The following is a 20,288-nucleotide window of genomic DNA, read 5'->3' on the forward strand; positions in this document are numbered from 1 at the left end:
TGTCTGTAACAACAGACATTTTAGATCCATCAATAATTAAAATCAAGTGCCCCCGATTCTGCAATACCAGGCTTCGACCTTTACCAAGGAAGAAAGCCATTATCAGCAGAAAGGCAGCTTAACAGCATGTGCTTATACATTAGTGTTGTCCAGCTTAATTGACTAACCTAAGATTACAAAAAGCAGCTTTTATAGAGTAAGCATATGTAAAGGAAGTATGAGCAAAGAAATACATTTTTATGTTTTCTTTGGCACGAAGGCACAAAAGATTTATACTTGAAGAGAGCCAAATGGGTTAAATCAAGCTTCAGTATTTAAATGCTTATAATTCCTTTGCACTGCAGAACAGCTTTTGGAATACAGGAATAGAACATCTAGTATTAAATATCCCCTAGAGAATCATAAGTTGCAGTGTCAAGGAAAAGTGAAAACAATTTGAAAAAACCCCTCAATCATTCATTTAATAATCATACAATTTTTATACTATTCACCTATCATTGTGCTTGAACTGAGTATGTAACATTTATCAAATAGGAGCAAGAGCCTGTAAAGCTTTCTGACTGCCTTTGGATTTAGTCAAAATGAATGCAAACAATCACGTGGGATTCAGCCAAGCAATGACGTTAAATTCTGCTCTGTCAGAAGACAGCATCTGTCAAAGCCCACATTTAAACTGCTGCCTGCCTGTGCAGCAGCTGAAGAACTACGGAATGGATTTTATAGACCAGAATCCTCGGTTAAAACAGCTCAAAACCATTTCTATTACTGCCTAGCAACAATGAAGGAAGGAATAGAGGGAAATCCTGTTACTGAAGGCAACTGAACCACTATGCGCTAGCACTCCCTGCTAACGTTACCATTAGAAATATGGATACTGGGGAGAAGAGAACACAGCACTGCATTGTCCGACAAGGGAAACACCAGATGTAAAAGCTCCAATACATCAGCCGAGAACGCCAGACAGCCCCGATCAGAACAGAAATGGGAACTACTGTCCTTTTGTTTGAAGGATGAACAAAAAGTCCCAAGACAAGGACAACACTTATGAGCAAGGAAGGTAACACAGCAACGAGCAGACAGATGGACAGACTGGATACTGTGAAAAGCAATCGCAGGAAGCAGACTGTTGGGGGATGTGCGCATGTTCAATAGCATCTTTTTTGCTGAAGTGATGGCGTGCAAAAACTATTTTATGTGGGTATAATCCTCGCACCATAAATGGCCTGACCAAGGAAGGTATGTCAAATCCTTGTGTGTGATATGCATTGCATTGTCTGTTACCTTTTCAGCCATTACAGATAATGATTGTTACTAATTTGCAGAGCCCTGAGATAACAAGTCTCTGAATAGGGAGAAAGAATTCGAGAAGGTTTTCCTCTCCCACAGCAGAATGTCACTACCTTTACACTTAATAAATGCATTGCTTACAGTCTGCACAAGGTTGGTGTAGCTGGAGAGGAGGGATGTAGCTACTGTAATGACTGCTTTTAACTGAGAAATTAAAAACTCAAACCCCTCCAATATAGAAAAAACAGAGATCCTTTCAAACTAGGTCAGAATTAATCTTTACCTGAAGTAATTTTAAAACATCAGTAAAATGTCCATGATGTGACACACTGAAAGCACTGAACCATCAAAACAGACCATGCAGTCAAATTACATTATCTTAAAAGTACCTTCAGACTTTCTTACACTTGCTTTTCCCCCCCCGAAACACAAGCAAAATGTCATCAGGTTAATATCAGCCAAGCATAAACTGGGAGCATGCAAAAGATTGAACATGATTTAAACCATCAGCTGTGCAATCAGGCACCACATTTTACAAGAAACATCAGGCTCCCCTGACATCCCAAAAGGAAACCTTCAAACACTATACACTCAAAATGGTGAGCATGTAACTTATCTCACGCCACCATTACAATTTCTGTTTAATATGAAAACACTGACTGTTTAACTTGGATTGTAAAATGACATTCCATCTAATTGCCATTCATTTCTATTTATTGTTGAAATTTAAATACTTCATCATTAGTGGCAAACAAACAAGATGAGTATTTGCAATACAAATTTAAGACCTAAATCTATAGGAATTTAATACACCACAGAAAGAAAGTGCTTATCTGCAGAATCTACCAATAAGCTATAACAAATCATTAAATGTCAATATAAATGTACTTTCTTTGCCCAAGGCAATGCTAACATACAATAAAACAACCACAACTGGAAAGAGTTCACATACCTAAGGATGCAGCATACAACAGTCACTGGTTTCAGATCACACTTAAGACATTTAGAAGATAAAACCACTTTCCAGAACTTTTAAACCAAACAAAAAATCTACCCTCAAGCAATACTCCTGCAGAAGCATGCTTAGCTAGTGGTGTGACTTTCGTACCTGACATTTAAAAACCTCCACATCAAACCTCATCCCGAGTACTGTTTCGTGCAAAAGATTAATGCAGTTTGTAAGTGACCTCAGGCACATTATCTGAGGCCTAATATGAAACTGCTGCTGCTATTTGTCAGAATACTGACTCAGGCTGCCTTTTGAACTCTTCCCTCTAATTAAAGAGTTTGCCCACACAGCTAATCAAAATATGAAAATCCAGGACATTGAATAGGAAGTCAAATGCTTCAATCTGCAAAGCTGTAATTATAGAGCAGAACTGAAAGTACAAGGAACGAAAACACCAGTAAAGCACAGACCACAAATAAAAATTCAAGAGGCATTCACAGTTTATCTATTTGGCATTTGATAATGCATCAGTGACTACACAGTCAAGTGCCAAAAATGAAGCAGAATTACTATAAATCATATCTTCAAACTGCAGAGTTACATGCAACAACACACTTTCAGAGGACAAGGTGATTGCATAGAGACCTTTTGCTATACTTAGGTTTTCTTATCTACTGCCAATGGTTGCTGCCTGTTCATAAGCTTTCCGTGAAATGAAATTTTAAATATTTGGGCAAAAGCAGTAACGCTCTAACCCTAAATAAAGTGAGAGAAAATAATATTTTTATGACACTATTTGATGGTGTTTTTAATATATGTTGACAGTTGTTTACATTATTTTTAAACAATGCATCCTAGCACGGAGTATTTTTTCAAAGGTGCAATTGTTATTGCTGTATTTCAAATTCTTAATACCCACTGTGTGTTTTGGAATGTTTTACACCTGAATTACAAAGAAAATGAGATACAAAGTTACTTGGTTTTTTTCAGTCAATGGTTTTATGAAGCTGAGAAATAGATGTGGGTCCTTTCCCTATCTATACAATGCCTTTTTAAAGGGCAAACAGCCTGAAAATTTTCTAGGAAACTCCCCACTTTGAAAAATCAAGGAAACATGTAAGTGAGAATGACTCTCTTTACATTTCTTATGATTGTAGTTCCATCCCTCACTATAAAACTTATTTTAATATGCACAAAGTGAGCATGCAGCCTACAAAAAAAAAAGGGGGGGGGCAGGGAGGGGGGGATGTTCAGCCATTACAACTGCCTTTTTTGGGACACTTCCTCAGTGCATCATGGAAAGACAGCATCTGAAAACAGTCTTCAGTTTACGCAAATATTACATAACTTAAGATTCTCACTTTTGACTATTGCTATATGAAAGTAGGTGCACAACAAAACACCACCTGAATTAAAAATTAAACAGAGTAGTAATGCAGTGCAGATTTGCATAAGCATTTGCACCTAATGACTGCAGTTTTAGAAGTGGAACAATTCAGTGTGACAAAATTGATATGAATTCTAGCCGCTACTTCACATTCGTGAAATTCTGGTTTTTACTTTCTTCCTAAACCGTATGCATGCAATGGAATGGTAATTAATCAAATATTCTCAGTGTTGCCCTCCAAACTGCTATCAAACAATTATTTTCCCTGAGATCTAGGGTACCCTTTGAAGTGGCATTTATGTTTGCTTATGCAGAGATATTCTTCACAAATAGCTGAGTGTTCATTTAAAACTCACTGCATACTGCAGAGAAACTAAAAATTGTTAGTTTTGAGGACAGGCTTTTATTTTCAAAGCATGCAAAAGCAGGTGCAAGTGGTGAGATAAACATAAGTCTTCTACATTTGGGGCTTATTTTCTTTTACATAAGGATAACATCTGAGTTGAACCAGCATAAAAAGAGTAGTGTGGAATTTCAGGTTAGTTCTCAAGCTACATACTTTAGACACACGCGTTTAACAGCTGCAAATTGGAAAATAATTTTTAGAAAGACAGCTCCGTCTCCATAAGCAGCATCAGTCCCAAGCACTTTAAAAAAATAAAATCAGAAATACTTTCAGGGAGCTTGAAAACAAAAATTCATGAATGCTGTGTAACAGCAGAACGACAGGGAAGAGCTTACTAGATCACTAGGCAAATATTTTGCTCTTTCAGAAAGAGAATTAAGGAGCAGTGTCGCCTCTTCAGATACATTTACATTGTCACAGACCACAGTGAAAATCCCCACTTACTTGCTCCTCCTGGTGGAGGTTAGCCGGAGAGACCATTCTGACTCCGTGCAATACTACCTCCCCCTTGCTTCCAAATAACTGCGAATGAGGCATCTTCTGCATACATGCTATTTTGTTTATATATAAACTGACATACAGTAATTAAAATAAAGCTTGGTTATATGTCTCTCCCTACCCTTTCGAAATACAAATTTTCCCTTACGTGAACCAGGCAGATTGAATGTTAAGTCACACCCATACATTTTAATAATATATTATTCAACTGCCATCTCATCTTAAATTATTTCCTTACAATGTAAAATCCTGTAATTTCCCATATAACATGTCACTTAGTTTTTTAATGCCGAAATTAATCCAAATATTGGTTTTAGAAGATAGCAAAGCAATTAATAAATTACACATCTATATTAGAAATAGCGTTTTCTATGGACTCTTGTTCAGCTGTCATCCTTTTTCCTACACAAAACCCTAGGGCCCAGAAATAAATTAGAGCAAATTGGAAATCACAAACGAATTGCTACTGTGCAGTGAAAGGTTCATTTATGAGATGATGTGATCAGCTTTTAATATGCAGCATCATGAAGCTGCCATATTGACTCTGCTCTTGAATATGAAAAAAAATTTAAAAGAAAATGAAGCACAGACTACTTTGGCACTTTTTCCTACAGTTCCAGCTGCTGGTAACAATACTTGAAATTTCTGCATGATAACAGAAGTACAGTAGTTACATATACATTTACAGAGAAAAAAACAAACCCAAAAATCATGTTCATCAGATAGCTTGCCAAAAACTTAGTGCTGTGCAATTTTACTTCCAGTTAATATGAACATTTACCCCAGATCTCTGCCTACTAAAAATCAACAGCTTCATTTTAATTCAGCTGCATATCAGCCTGGCACAACAGCCAAGTGTTCCATTCAATATTTTCCTTGATTGTGGAGTAAAAGGTTAAAGGTGCCGGAAAGGTGACCAAAAATGTTATCCTGCGTTACCATCTGAGGGCTGTGCAGTGAGGTTACCAGAACCTGAAAATTAATTTTGACAGGTGCATCTTCTCATTGACTTTCTGAACACAGTCAGGGCTGGTGGAAACACGCCAAGCAGTGTACTGTGACTAACCCAACTCTGCCACAATCAACCTTGCGCCATCTGTCCCACCACCAATACATGACCATTTTACAAAAAGGGTTTTTAAAATGTGAGCTGTACTAGCCTCTGCATGTCAAATCAATTTTAATTAATGCCAATAAACCTTCCATCTGGTATCAAGGCCTTTTCATTCAGTCTCTCAAACACAGTACAATTATTTCACAGTCAGTATACGTGAAGCTATTTATGTCTACTTCACACTTGTTCTGCTAACATGATCATTCCCCCCCCCCCTTTTATCTTTGCTACCCAGGACATCTGTCAAAACTTTTACCATGAAAAAAACATTTTTGAAAGCTAACAAATCCAATCAACTTTAATCATAAAACAAGGCTGGCTTTTAACATAAATCAAACCTTGTTTTTATTAACATGGGCTATTAAAAAAAAAACCTTACCTCAATTTTATGTTTGTATCTAGTTTTTCATTGTAACCTTTTATATTACGAGTGCATAAAATTGAAGATTTCTGATTTTCTTTTTTTAAAATCTTTGCAGAGTGAGCTATTTGCAGACAATTACTCAACATGAGCAAAAGAAAATGAATACCAAAGAATAGCAGGGGATTAAAAAACAATCGGAAAAGCTTTTTGCTTGGCCATTGTCTCATATCCCATCATTGGATTCTTACAACATGCTTCAGTGGAGAAGACGACACTGCTGCTTTGCAAAGATGACCTGGAATACCAAAAGGTCTCTGTTTCGCACCCATCTCATTGGCCTGATCTCTCTTGTATTTCTTTTTGCTATGTTTCTGTTCTTTAATCATCATGACTGGCTACCAGGCAGGGCTGGGTTCAAAGAAAATCCCATGGCTTACACTATACGAGGATTTAGATCTACAAAAAGTGAGACAAACCACAGCTCTATAAGGAACACGTGGAAAGACACCGTACCTCAGACGCTCAGGCCTCAAACTGTCACCAACTCCAACGACACGGATCTGTCACCACAAGGAGTAACTGGTTTGGAAAATACCCTCAGTGCCAACGGAAGTATTTACAACAAGAAAGGTACTGGGCATCTGACTTCATATCATTTCAAATACATCATCAATGAGCCTGAGAAGTGCCAGGAGAAGACCCCTTTTCTAATATTGCTCATAGCTGCAGAGCCAGGCCAGGTAGAAGCTAGACAAGCTATTCGACAAACCTGGGGTAACGAAAGCCTGACACCTGGCATCCAGATTGTTCGTATTTTTTTGCTGGGGTTAAGCATCAAGATAAATGGATACCTCCAGCGTACCATACTAGAGGAAAGCAGACAGTACCATGACATCATTCAACAAGAGTACTTAGATACCTACTATAATTTAACCATTAAAACTCTGATGGGAATGAACTGGGTTGCATCTTACTGTCCACATGTTCCGTATGTTATGAAAACTGACAGTGATATGTTTGTCAATACTGAATATTTAATACACAAGCTTCTGAAACCAGAACTTCCTCCAAGGCACAAGTATTTTACAGGTTATTTAATGAGAGGTTATGCACCTAACAGGAACAAGGATAGTAAGTGGTATATGCCACCTGATTTGTATCCAAGTGAACGTTATCCTGTATTCTGCTCTGGAACTGGTTATGTTTTTTCTGGAGATTTAGCAGAAAAAATCTTTAAAGTCTCCTTAAGCATCAGACGTTTACATTTAGAGGATGTATATGTGGGGATCTGTCTTGCCAAGCTGCGAATTGACCCTATGCCTCCGCCCAATGAGTTTGTCTTCAATCACTGGCGAGTTTCTTACTCCAGCTGTAAATATAGCCACCTAATTACCTCCCATCAGTTCCAACCTAGTGAACTGATCAAATACTGGAACCACTTACAACAAAATAAGCACAATGCCTGTGCCAATGCAGCAAAAGAAAAAGCAGGCAAGTATCGCCATCGTAAACTGCACTAGAAGGACAACACTCCCTCTGTCAAATGTACTCCATGTGCAATTTGTAAATACCGCTGAACGCATGTACAGTGAAAATGGATGAGCTTAATGGGACAGCCTTTAGTTGATCCCCATCACATAGTGGAGTCTGAAAATTATTTTTTTAAGTTAAAAAAATTATAGCTCTTGATAACACTACTATTATGAAACTATAACTAAAAGGTTTTCCCAGCAAATTTGAGGAAAAAAGGAGAGGGTATATAAGGATTTTTGTGTTAATGTGCAATAATAAGCATGCACACTTTGGTGGTACAATTGCTGATTTATGTGCCAATAAAATACAATTGAGCATATTTTCCACACTAAAATTTTATTTTTAAAAATGCATTTATAGCTCTAGTTCTCTTCAATGTAATGACTTCTTGTTATCTAGAATTGCTATAAAATGAAAAATTAAAAACTAAGGAAATGCACAAAGGGCAGATCAGTTTTACCTTCAAATACCACATTAAATTATTATATGCTTCTTTTAATGTACAATACATATAGCAATGTCACATTTACAATTTAGTAAGACACTACCAATGAACTCTAACACACTAGGAAAGTATGCCCTTAAAGTAGGTCCATTTTTTGAAGATTACTTATTAATGGTTAGGAAGGAAGGATAAATGAAATGAAATTTCAGAACACTGCCACTTTGTACATTACCTTCAGAAATGCAAGTGATGTTCTAGATTCAACTAGATTCTCCTCAACAAGCTGACTAAAAGTTACTTAATACCCTACAAGTCATAGGGCAAGGTCCTAAAATCTGGTGCCAAGTAACATTCATCTTGGTATCTTTGTGCAAATTCATTGAATCTGCTATTGATTTCCTTACATAACTTTAAGGTAACTCAAAGGTTGATCAGAAATGCAAAACGGAACTTCAAGTCTTTCACCGTAGTCTCAAAAGTGTTCCATTTTGTGGAAAGAGGGAGAAAACCAACCAAATCTTTGTTGATTTTACTCTTTCCTGCCTGCCAAAAAAAAAAAAAGGAAAAAAAAAGAAAAAAAAAGATCAGTCAAGTGAAAACAGGTCTGCTAGAGAAAACTAAGCCACTCACCTTACTTTATAGGTGGGGAAGACTATAAGATTGAGAGCTCCAGATAGCAATATGGGCAAGAACAAAATCTACGCAATTTTAAAAATTAAAGCCACAACACGTACCATTGAAAATAAATTGTGAGAAGTAGGTTAAATCTATTTACAGGTTTCCAGTTTTCTAACAAATAGAACTTTTAAAGCTTATTTTTGAACAGAGTTACAGCAGAGTTATATCAGATTCAGGTTATTACTGTTTTGTCACAGTGCCAGGGTAAGCAATACCCACCTCTGATTTAGCAGCAAACAATGGAACTGTGGTTAGTTTTCTGTTTGACTGGGACTTTTTAATTGGACAAAATACAAATATTTGATGTACTTTTATTATTTAATAAAATTGATTATATTTATGGTCTTCAGACTTCACTTTTTATGGGAAAGCTGCTCAGGATGAAATACATTTTTAGCTTTAGCATTACTTGACTTTTCTAGTGTTCCCTAGCTCTTAAAGCCTAGTTTTCATACCATGCACAATACAGAGATCACAGCAGGGTTTTTTTTCCTTTGTAATGAAAACACAAATCATATTACTAAGCACTCTCAGCAGCCCTAAGGCTGTCTGTATGCAGGAACTCACACACACAGAACAGAGCGTATTGCACTGGACTAGCCCTCTAAAGAGGGATATGGAAATTTGCTTGTCACCATTTTTTTGGTGATCCTCCGCTAAGTTTTGTCATCTGCTGTATTTGAGGTATGATAACTATACACCTGTGCATTTCCAAGACACCTCAAATTGTAGAAATGTCCATTTCTGGGGAAAGTAAATGTGTGTAAAAACATTAAATCTCTGCAGAAGAGATTTCTCGAACTAGATTGAAAGTGCATCCATCTAGTCTATGTGATGACTATTGGCATTCATGTGACACAGATGCAAGCTGCATTAGAAAAAGTCTTTGGGAGCATTCTTTCAACACCCGTCTGTAGTTTTCTTCACACTCAATCTGCCTGCTTCCTTCCAGCTAATGCAGGCCACAGTTAATATTACAGCTGAAAGCCACCTGGCTTAAGTTAACTATATGGAAGCTTTACATAATAATGCGAGCTTTAGACAACTGGAATGTGTTGAACGCCAGCTACTACTCAAGGGTATTCAGTTCTGGAAGATGTACAATCCCCTAAGTGGCCTCTCCCCAAGTAATGCTGGCCAAGAACATAGTCCATCCTCTTAGAAAGGACTTCAACACTGTTCCCTGCCTTCAGCACTTTCAAGCTAGATTGTAATGTACTCTACTTGGATTTTACCAACTCTGGCTAGTTCAAAATGTTGTTACTGGCTTCTGGGTATAGTCCAAGAGGTTAATAACTAAACCTTAAATAGTTTGGCACTTGAATCAAAGTTTGGCAGCCAAACAACCTCTCGGGTATTCCACTTTGGAGCTCCTGCATGATGCCGATCTGCTGCAGCTTGGCAATGCCTATGAGTTCAGTATATCAAACTTCTTGCTAGCTAAAATACTAGTGAGGAGTACAAGGTGTTAAATTAAAAAAACCCAACATTTTTAATGTCCTTTTAAGGATCCAACATAATTTTTGAAAAATTTGTATTAATGTTTGGGTGTAAGTTGAAACTACTCTATAAATATATTTGAATTATTATCAAGACAGCCAAAGGCTACTTAAATCATTTATATCCAAGTACTGTTCTCTTGCACAGTTCATTACAAAGCTTTCAGAAGCAGGAGGGACAGCTTGTATGATGAAATATGCAATTATGGAATGAAATACCTACATTCCTTTCTCTGAATGTTTTTACTGTTTTCTAGCTTGTGTTTAAGCTATTTGCTCACTCTAACTGGAATATAAAAACAGATCATGTTAAAAATAGTGCAATCATGATTTATATCATTAAAGTCTTTGACAAGTTCTCTCACTTCCGTTCCCTATAAAGCAAGACAAAAAAATGCATTTTCATTAGCAATTGGATACAAGCTTGTATCTAAAAGTCTAACATGTCCGCAATGCAGGAAAAAAAAAAGGATATAACTAGTTTACTCATTGAGGTATAGAAGTTTGTATAATATTTGCTGTAAATATTTTTACTTCTCTGTGTGTCTGCTTCAGGTTGAAAACAAAAAGTCATGACTCAAAACTTACTACAGAAAAAAATGCAATATCATCAATACCATCATTATGGAAAAAAAAAAACCTTAAAAAAGTGAAGCACACATTGATACTAGATAACCAAAATGAAGTCCTATAAAAATTGTTATGTGCCAACAACAGAACTGTTGTTTCACATCTCCAATTAAATCAGTAACGTGGGTTATTTGCAGATCACACATCAACAGATTTGAGCATAAAAAATGCACAACTACAGGTTTGAATGTGATGCAACTGATCCTACTCCCAGCCATTGACCGATATTTCATGGGTAAAGTTCACGATCTGTTCTAGTCTGAAAAAAGTTACAGGTAAAGGTACTTCCAAGCCTCAGTAGTTAGTCTGAGGGAAAATTCAGTGTCCATTAAGATCTTCACTTAAATGTTATGAATTATTTTTATGTCTTATAAATTTAAAATTATAGTATGGCAGTGATCTAGAAGAGATGAGACAGAGTGGCTTTCAGGTTAACCTTACTAGAATAGTAATTTAAAATTTGCTTTTCTTTGCAATGCAGTAATAAAAAATGTGTCAGTCCATATTTACAATTTTCAGAATATATTAACATGTTAAGACATGCATTAAGGGTCTCAAAATCCATGCTAAATCAGGCAGTGGAGGAGAAGGAAGCACCTAGAAGCCATTACTTTAGAGTGCCCCCCCCCATCCCTAATAACTTTCCTGACAGGTTAACACAAACCCCAATCACACTTCAATCTAAAATACCTACATAATCCCACTAAAATCTTATCTCCTAAATGAATACTCATTGCAACGCGTGAAAACTTCCTAGGAGGAGATGAAAGGGAGAAGGAAGATACTAATAGAGAAGCTACTACTTCTTACATTTGTGCCATTAGCAAGAACAGGCTTGTAACTCATTTGCAACAGCATCAGTAGTTGTTTACATATTTTTCCAATTTTAAACCCCATTTCTCAATCCCTATTTTATGCTGTCAAATAACATGAATAAACAAATATTGAACAATATTGAACTTTGAATATTGAGCTTAATTACACTACGATAACCACACCTATCAAATTTTAAGAGCATTATCGTCCTTTTCATTTCAGATTGTTCTTCCAAAACAGCATGCGATTTGGGTGGCACACAGTCTCACCCTGGCTGACCACAGTAATTTCAGACTACAGAGCATACCTAATAGACAGGGTATTTGCTGTATTACTACAGATTACATCTCTAGCCCATCCAGTCCCGCCTCCCTTCTCCAGCTCTGCTTCACAAGACCCAGACACTCTGCGAATGGAGCACGGGGGGAAGGAGGGAGGCAGGGAAGCTGCACTGCCAGCTATGCAATGCTGCACTGTGAAAATGTAGGTCAGAAAGGAGAGCACATTGTCTTTGCTTTGTACCCATGGCAAGAGTGAAGTCAAAGGCATTCTGGGGTGGGAGGTTGGGGGAGGGTTGTGGAGAACAACTTTCTTACAGCAAGTCAGTTAAAAAAAGCTCTTGAATGTCACAAACCAGAAGAGTGAAACTAAAAACGCAGCAGCTGATCAACACCACACAAGTTAAAAAAAAAAAACAAAACAACAGAGCAGGCTTAGTGATATGGGAAAGCATTAAAAGCAAGGCCAAATTAGAAAGCAGGATCTTAATGTCTAGTAGTAAGTGTTTGCACTTCACCGCTTCCGGAGAAAATACAAATCTATCAGGTAAATCCATTCTTCTAACAAAATTTTTGGTTTGTGATTACATTGCATGCTTTTTATTATGGTTTGAACCAAAGTAATTGTAAGACATGACACAATGGCATGAACAGCAGGTCAGTTACTCAACAGAGAGTATTCTACATATAGGACTGTCGGCGCACAGTCAAGCCAAAAGCAAAGCAAACTAGATCACTTGTATCTAGAATTTACATTACATTTTCAAAGAAAGAGTTAATTCCAGTCTTCATTTGTCCCTGGTTAACTCAAAAGAAATCTAGCCTGGTACAGTATGGTACCTTCCTTTCACAGTGCAATGACTGCAAAGGAATTTAGCTGAACATAGGATACGGATGAAAACTATCATGTTGCCATTCTGATATTACCATGGCAACAGTTACAAAAGCTCTCTTAAGCATTTAAATCTGGCAGTTTTCATGATAACACTACCCAGATGATAGTAATGGTGCATTTTGGTTCATAAGCTAACTGCTGTGTAACTCAAACCACAGGGTACGAACCATTGCCTCTGCTTTTCTCAAGACTATGCTTGTGGTCAAAACATTCTGATCGAGACAATAACCTTGAATTACTACTCTCAAAAAAAAGAAAAAAAAAATCCCTTCAGCACAGGGAATATTCATGGCTTAAAGCTTTATGTACTCTCAAAGGTTTCCATCTGAATGCTTGAGTTTTGCACAGTTGGTGTACAGGGTGGAAAAGTCAAGACTGCTAAAATCTTTGACAGGATTTTTCTCAAAGGGCTTTCATTTGCCTGAGAAGGCTTGAGAGAAGAATACGCTTTCTAAAGAGTGAATTGAATTGCTGCTGGTATCTTCCAGGTATCATTTGCCCGAGAGAGGAGGAGGAGGAGGAGATCAGTGTTTTTCTACAACCTTTATCAGTTTGTAACCAATATACACTTTTTAAAATAAGAAAACACTGCAAGCTGCTTTACCTCACTGGAGGCCAAAATGTACTGAAGAATATACAACTATGCCTCTGAGGACAAGTGCATCAGAACAAGTGCATCCATCTCCTTTTAGCCCATTTAGCTTTATCTCATATTAATTGACATTTTGACTGTTTAATATGAATATTCGGTGAACCACTCACTCTGATCTCCCAGATGCTCAGTGTGGGCGTAATGGAGAAGTCTTTCTTTATCTCATTAGAAAGCAAAGTGTGTGAAACATGTTTCTCATCCTAACGTTTTAAGGATACCAGCTTTGATGTTGTCTTACAATTAATTCAACTGAAAAAGATGACAAAACTGAGAACAGTGTGAAATCCTTAAAGGTTTAAAATTTCCCAAGATGACAAAAATCAGTCTAGAGGAAATAGCCATGCTTGCAAGGATGTAAGAGAATGATCTTTTCAACATAAAACAGACCTGAAAAAGTTAAGTATTCCCAGTTCTTTCTCTGTTATGACTTTTTAAAGTTTTGTATTAAAATAAAAATATCCACACCATCATAAAAACACCAAGTCCCTCCACTCCTGAAAAACCACAACCCCACCACATCTTCTCTTGTGGAAATGCCAAGCGTTCCCACATCTCAGTAAGCTCAAAGTTTAAAATGAAAAAAGCCAACTGACACAAGAAATCCTTTGCTATTAAAATACCAAACAAGTCACCAAGGAAAACAAAAAACCTGTTCACTGTCTTTACTAAATATTTAACATATCCTGCATTTAAATGAGCTGAGGTCTAAGAAATATTTTGAGAATAAGAGAGAGATTCCAGGTTTCATTCAGGATTTCTATGACACTGTTGTCGCTTCCAAAAGAAGCATGAATTTAGTATACAAAAAAAAATCTAGATCATAACTTAAGCCTATTGTGCTGTAACATATAGGTTGATGCAAGATGATAAAACAAAAATGAAACAGTGGAAAACACCATCTGTGACTCAGTCAAAAATTTAGTACTGCCACTTAATGCAAATGCCAGTCTTTTTATAGGCATTCCTCCAAAGTCCACCTAGGCATTGATTTTTGTAGACATAAAAATTCAACTCAATTACCCAGCCTTCTGAACCAAGAGAATAACCAATTTCCCATTGTATCATCTTTGAATAAAGTATTGTATTTTATTGATTGTTTTTTAATGTAGAAAAGAGTAACATTTTTATGTCCCAATAATTTAAAGAAACAAGATTGAAATTCAGAGGTACTCTTAACGTTACTTAAGACTCTAAAATAAAAGTAAATATCATATACATACCTGAGGGGACAACTAACACATCTGTTCCTCAAAAAGCGAATTGCAAAGCTTATGCTGTAAGCACACTGAGGTATACCAAAGGGGAAAACAAAACAAAACCCAACAAACCCACAGAAACCACACTGTTCCTATATAAATGTATCTTCAACAGAAAAGTATTTTCAATAATGCTTCTATTAATGTAATGAGATAATTGTGTCTTTCAAATCTGAAATTATTTTTAAAAGTTGATGCAGCAGATTACTTCTGTAATTTCACCAAATTTGAGATGCTTTATCTATTTTTGAAGTTAACCACATAAATTTAAAAAAAGCTAATCTTTTTCCTGAATTCTCAAAATGGTAAAAAAAAATAATATTTAGCAGAATGATAATCACAATTCTTTTACCATATAAAAATTATAAATTATTCAGACTTAAAAGCCATAGTTACTACTTCATACTATCCAGCTGTGAATTATCCTGTTTATAGAAATAGACAAGTTTGCTTGCTACATCCAGCAAAGGTATGATTTTCTTTCTAACCAAAATTCAGTTGAGAAATGGATGCTGCAAACAAGATATCTAACTTTCATTACAGTTAATAAAGGAATGACAGCCTCCTGCCAATAATTTGGGTGCTTAAAGCCTCAGTAAAATATAATGCTGTCATATTTGTTAAAAAAATGCACTGTCTGGGTCCCTCAAACATTTTTTAACTTTTTCCCTTCCACCATTTCCTCATTTTCTACTAGTAGAAGTTAAACAGTTCAAATGATTTATCGTCCAAATTTCACGCTAGCAGAGTGGAATGGGAAAACTAGAATAAAGTACACAATTACATTTCTTCCCTACCCCTCCTCCTATTCATCAAAAAACTTTACATACATGAACACACACTTTCTCTAACATCTTCTGCACACGTTCCATAAATTGAGCCTCTGAGAAACACTACTTTTGTTGCATATAAGACTCCTTATGACAACCAGTCACATATTAATATTTTATCTCTTCCAGTTCTGTCAGAGAAAAACATCTATGAATCTTGTATTAAACATTTTTCATTGTAAAAAATCTTATGTGGAATAAAGGGGGGCGGGGGGGTTGCCCCCATTTCTTATCACGTTCTCTTGGACTTGTAAGTATTAGCACCTGAAGTACTAACAGAATTCTTGGATTCATAATACCTTGATTTACTCATAGAACAGCTGAATCCTAGAATGTTCATGACAAAACTGATCATCATGAGCATTAAGTGCCTTTTCTTTTTTTCTCACTAACCACGTACAATTGAATCACAGAAAGAAGTACATGCTATCATAGTCTAGCTAGAATATAGCAAAGTACTTTTGCATTAAAGTGCCAAAATGAAAATATTCACTACTACAGCCATTTCAGCATACACAACTATGATCCAGTTTAAAGGTAAGATAAATTGCAGAGTTGGACGGCGCTCATGCTCTGAAAGGATGGACTGATTCAACCATGCCAGAAGGTTGAGTTGACCTTCACACTGTTTATCATATCCAGATGTATAATGCAAGGTGCTGGATAATTTCCATTTTTTTCTGTAACACTTAAAGACTCTTGGGCAAAAATAGCTTTACATATTTGCTGAACATATTTTACACTGGCTTTGTCAGTTACTTGAAGTGAAAAATGATCACAATGAGATGCATTGCCATAGGAAAAAAAGGACTGCCTCCCACCATGGCCAACTAAAAGATTTGGCATTTCATTGGTTTCAGTGGCCAATACAGACACAATAATCCCTGGCTTTTGGGAAGTCAACAAAAATGGAATTAAACTTATAATGGTCAATAAAGCTTTATTTTCTTGCTGTCCTACTTCCCTTTGACAACTACCTCTTCACAGCTAAACTTTTTCTCAAGTTATCAAAAAGGTATGTGGTAACCCACTAGAAGTGAATCTCTGCAAGATGCAATGTGAAAAACTAAGCATTTTTCTAAACAAAACCTATAATAATCTCCCTCCTCACACAAACACCTCAAGAACATGCTAATCATGAAACATTCTGTCTCAGAGGAACTTCTAACTGGTCTTGTTTTAAACAAGCAGACATTAACTCACTAAAACATTGCTTTTTTAAGACGCCATCCAGAAGAAATGACACAAACCTCTCTGGTTCTGATAAATACCAAACTACATTTTCTGATTTTTCTGTACAACATTTTCAAAGCTTACTAATAAGCTTGAGTCCTTTAGATGTCAACAGAATTGGTCATATTGATGCCTTGAAATAAAGGCTGCAGTTTAAAGACTCCATTGTATTTTTGTAGAGCTTAATTTATGCTTGCTTGAGTGACTTTGAAACTTTTGGTATATAATAAAACCTTGAGCTTTGTTAGCAGTAGGCACAAATAGATAAGAAGCCTTAAGTTCTGCTGAGCTTTGCAATTAAAACCTGCCAGGACCAGCTAACTAGGAAGAAGAGATGAACCACCCGAGATGACCCGCACTGTGCATGCCTTGAGAGTGTTCAATTAGTGGACACCAAGAAAATGACCACCAGAAGGTTTCAAAGACCCCAAAAGACCACCGACCCATTTAATAGCACGTGCCTAAGAGGGCGAACACTATGTAAATAATTTCTGGAAATAATATGAATATGTACGACAGTTCTGGGAAATGTAATGAATATGTATTTATTAGAACAATGTAAGTTTTGCTTTTTGTAGGTAATGAATGGTATGCATGCTAGGAGGAACCATCCCCCATGCATTCAGTGCTGCAATAAAGAATGCCTGCCTTCTAAAACTCCAGAATTGAGTCTTAGAGAGTTTCTTCGACTGGCTTTTTCAGTAACAATATACTGCAGACCAACTCTTTGCTTAACAGTGGCATCAGATTATATTAGACCCAATCAAATTGACTTGTTTCAATGGCTTGCCAGTGTACCAATACAGGTTTTTTTAAAAATCCATTAAGTATAAACATTAAGACCTGTTATTACCAATACTCCCTCCCTAAGTAGTTGATAAAATCTATCCAACAATTCACAGTAATTTTATCTGAATTTCCCCATTTACTGAAAAACGTAAGGATAGAACACAGAAATTCACCTACAGGGATTCAACTATAAGGATGTTTTAATCTGAGACTACACCATCCTCCATATATGCAGCATGCAATAGAAATTATCAATAAATTCCTGTGCTGCTGCTAACTACATTAAGTGAAAAATGTAAAAAAAAGTAGAAATATTTTGTAATTGATGTCCATTATACTAAACTTTAAAAATTGAGACACTTCAGTAAGTGTTACTTAGTACATCTCTTTCTATTAAAGAGAGAGATAAAAGATGCAAACCAAAGGAAAGCCACACTTCTGGGGAAATACGTAGGCAGGACAAGCACTGAAGAAATTGTAAGAGAAAATATTCTGCCCTAAGCAGCTTATGTAAGTAAATGAGAAGACGAATTTTAAGCAGTAGGCTTCAACTGATCAGTTTAAGTACTGGAAATGAGTGTAATGACAATTGAGGTAAAGTGTGAACGCAGTGACTATGCCCTAAAGTAAACAGTCACTCTTTTAAACATCCACAGCAATTTAACTTCCTATTCCCTTCTTACCTTAAAGACCCCAAACATGCTATGTAAAACTGAAAGCAAAACCAACTACCCTTGGGTTTGCTGACCAAAATAAAACCAGAAGTTAAAAAGACCTCTGCAACTTTTTTTAATATACACAGAACTGCATTACGAAAATTTTAAAAGGTGCTGAATTTACTGTTGAATTTACATGAAATCCAGAATCTTAAACTGTGAATGCTGGAAAATGCAGAGTCTTTACAGGCTAATTAATAAATACCATCATAGTTCTATATAATCTAGCCATTACTACGTGGACTCGAGCAATAGTTTAGTTTTACTTGTGGCTCTGATTCAGAGAAATTCTGTAATCTTATGTGAGCTAGTAGTGAACATGCACACAGTACTAAGAAATGGGACTTCAGCAACAGGAGAGGCAGGAAATGCATATGAAAGTCCAGGAAAGCTGCTCCCAAACTTAATGGGCTAACCAATGATCTAAAGGTTTATAAAGATTTAAGTAAAGGTGAGAAGTCAAAGCATATTAATTTAAATGCATTAAACTCCCACATGGATTTTCTAATGCATGAGTAGATTGGCCTTCACTCACTGTAAACCAAGGAAATTAAACTACAGCTAACTAAAGTAGTTTATTCCTAAAGACATCATCAGCCAATGGCAATTTAATGCATTACAATTTATGAATGTTGATATTGTACACTTTGGTAATTTGCTTTAATTTGCTTGAGTGGCTTGATCTAGATCTAGCCTTAAGGAATACTTGTATATTGCCATATGAGATTGCATCATCCTTTGTATTAAGGAGAAAAGGTTATTTCTGAATGGCAGAACTATGAAGCATTTGCTTTAACAGGAAAGTGAAGAGAACTGATGAAGACTTTTAATTTCCTAATGACTCCTACCCATGCTCAGGTGGCAACAGCTTGGAAAGACCTGAGGTGCTTAATTACAAATGAAAAACAACTTAAGATTGTAACCCTTTTAAAACAAATCCTGTACTGGGGGGCTCAGCAGCTACAAGAGAAGGCTGAGAGGAAGTTCCAGAAGATCCTCAAGCCCATGAAGGCCACTGACTGACTGAGACTCAAAGGCTACCAAGAAGCAAGAAGGTCACATTTCAGACACAGAGGAGTGGTTTTTTCCCCCCAAAGCTACACAGCTATTGTTCTTTGATTAACATTTGCATGAGTGCAAAGGCACTTCCAGAAGCCTGTCTATTTGTCACAAAATTGCTAAACAAGATGGGAACCCAGGAAGCTCTGATACTGAAAAAGGCAGATAACTTGTGAACTGAAAGTATTAAATAGCTCCCAGGTCAGCAGCAGGCTGGAGGCTACGACAGCTGGATGACAGGCTACAGTGGTTAAGAGTCAGTTTATATCAAAGAGAGAATGCCTGTGAATACTGCTAGAAGGCACACAGGGTCCACCATGAGTCTCTCCTACAGCAGCTTGGTAATAAGGAGTAAGCATGACTTCAGCCAGAGGTTTATCAGTGAAAAAGAAAAATATTAAAATATTAAAAGAACTGAAAACTAACTGAACCCAGATTTAGATAAACATATACCTAAGTAGAAAAGTTCTAAGTTTTAAATATTACACAGTGAAAAACAAAGAATTAAAACCAAAATACAATTCACAGTAATTCACCTAAATTTACACTTAAGTATAACAAATTCACTACAAATCAGTGTTAGTGAACAAACTATTAATAAATAAAACCAGAATACACCTTTTTCCTCCACCAATATCACAGAGCACAAGAAATTTAAAAATGACTGAGAGCCCTCCCTCCCAACCAAAAAAAACCCCACCCAAAAAACCCAAAACATAAAGGCATAAATGCCTTTCTGCAATTTAATTAGAAGCAAAATGTATTTCCCCCCTAATCTTCAGACTTGCCAGAGAACCTTATTCTACTTCCTTCACCCTTGAGAAAAGAAAACATCTGTCCATCCCATCAGCTTTTAATCTTCTTATGGACAGAATTAATTTAGCTTCTTTCTGGGGAATGTGGTAGAAGAGGAAACTAGCCAAGCCTACTGGAGTCAAAGCGAGTCTTTTGTTTAAAAAAAAAAAAAAAAAGGG

At 36.4% G+C, this 20,288-nt stretch overlaps 2 protein-coding genes across 2 annotated transcripts in view; one reads left to right on the forward strand and one right to left on the reverse strand.

Annotated features, from left to right (window-relative positions):
* CDC73 (cell division cycle 73) overlaps positions 1-20,288 on the reverse strand; it is a 130,241-nt gene that overhangs the window by 41,941 nt on the left and 68,012 nt on the right. The gene's annotated exons all lie outside the window — the stretch shown is intronic.
* Positions 654-9,006, forward strand: LOC142036015 (beta-1,3-galactosyltransferase 2). The gene is made up of 2 exons (XM_075038898.1): positions 654-1,236; positions 6,121-9,006. The coding sequence occupies exon 2, from the start codon at positions 6,257-6,259 to the stop codon at positions 7,523-7,525; it is 1,269 nt and encodes a 422-aa protein (XP_074894999.1). The 5' UTR covers positions 654-1,236; positions 6,121-6,256; the 3' UTR covers positions 7,526-9,006.

This window comes from Buteo buteo, chromosome 10 (assembly GCF_964188355.1).
Source record: "Buteo buteo chromosome 10, bButBut1.hap1.1, whole genome shotgun sequence".
In the NCBI taxonomy this organism is placed as follows: Eukaryota; Metazoa; Chordata; class Aves; order Accipitriformes; family Accipitridae; genus Buteo; species Buteo buteo.

What these genes read in the sequence shown, in the direction of transcription:
- LOC142036015 (XM_075038898.1), top strand. Translation starts at nt 6,257, where the DNA reads ATGCTTCAGTGGAGAAGACGACACTGCTGCTTTGCAAAGATGACCTGG.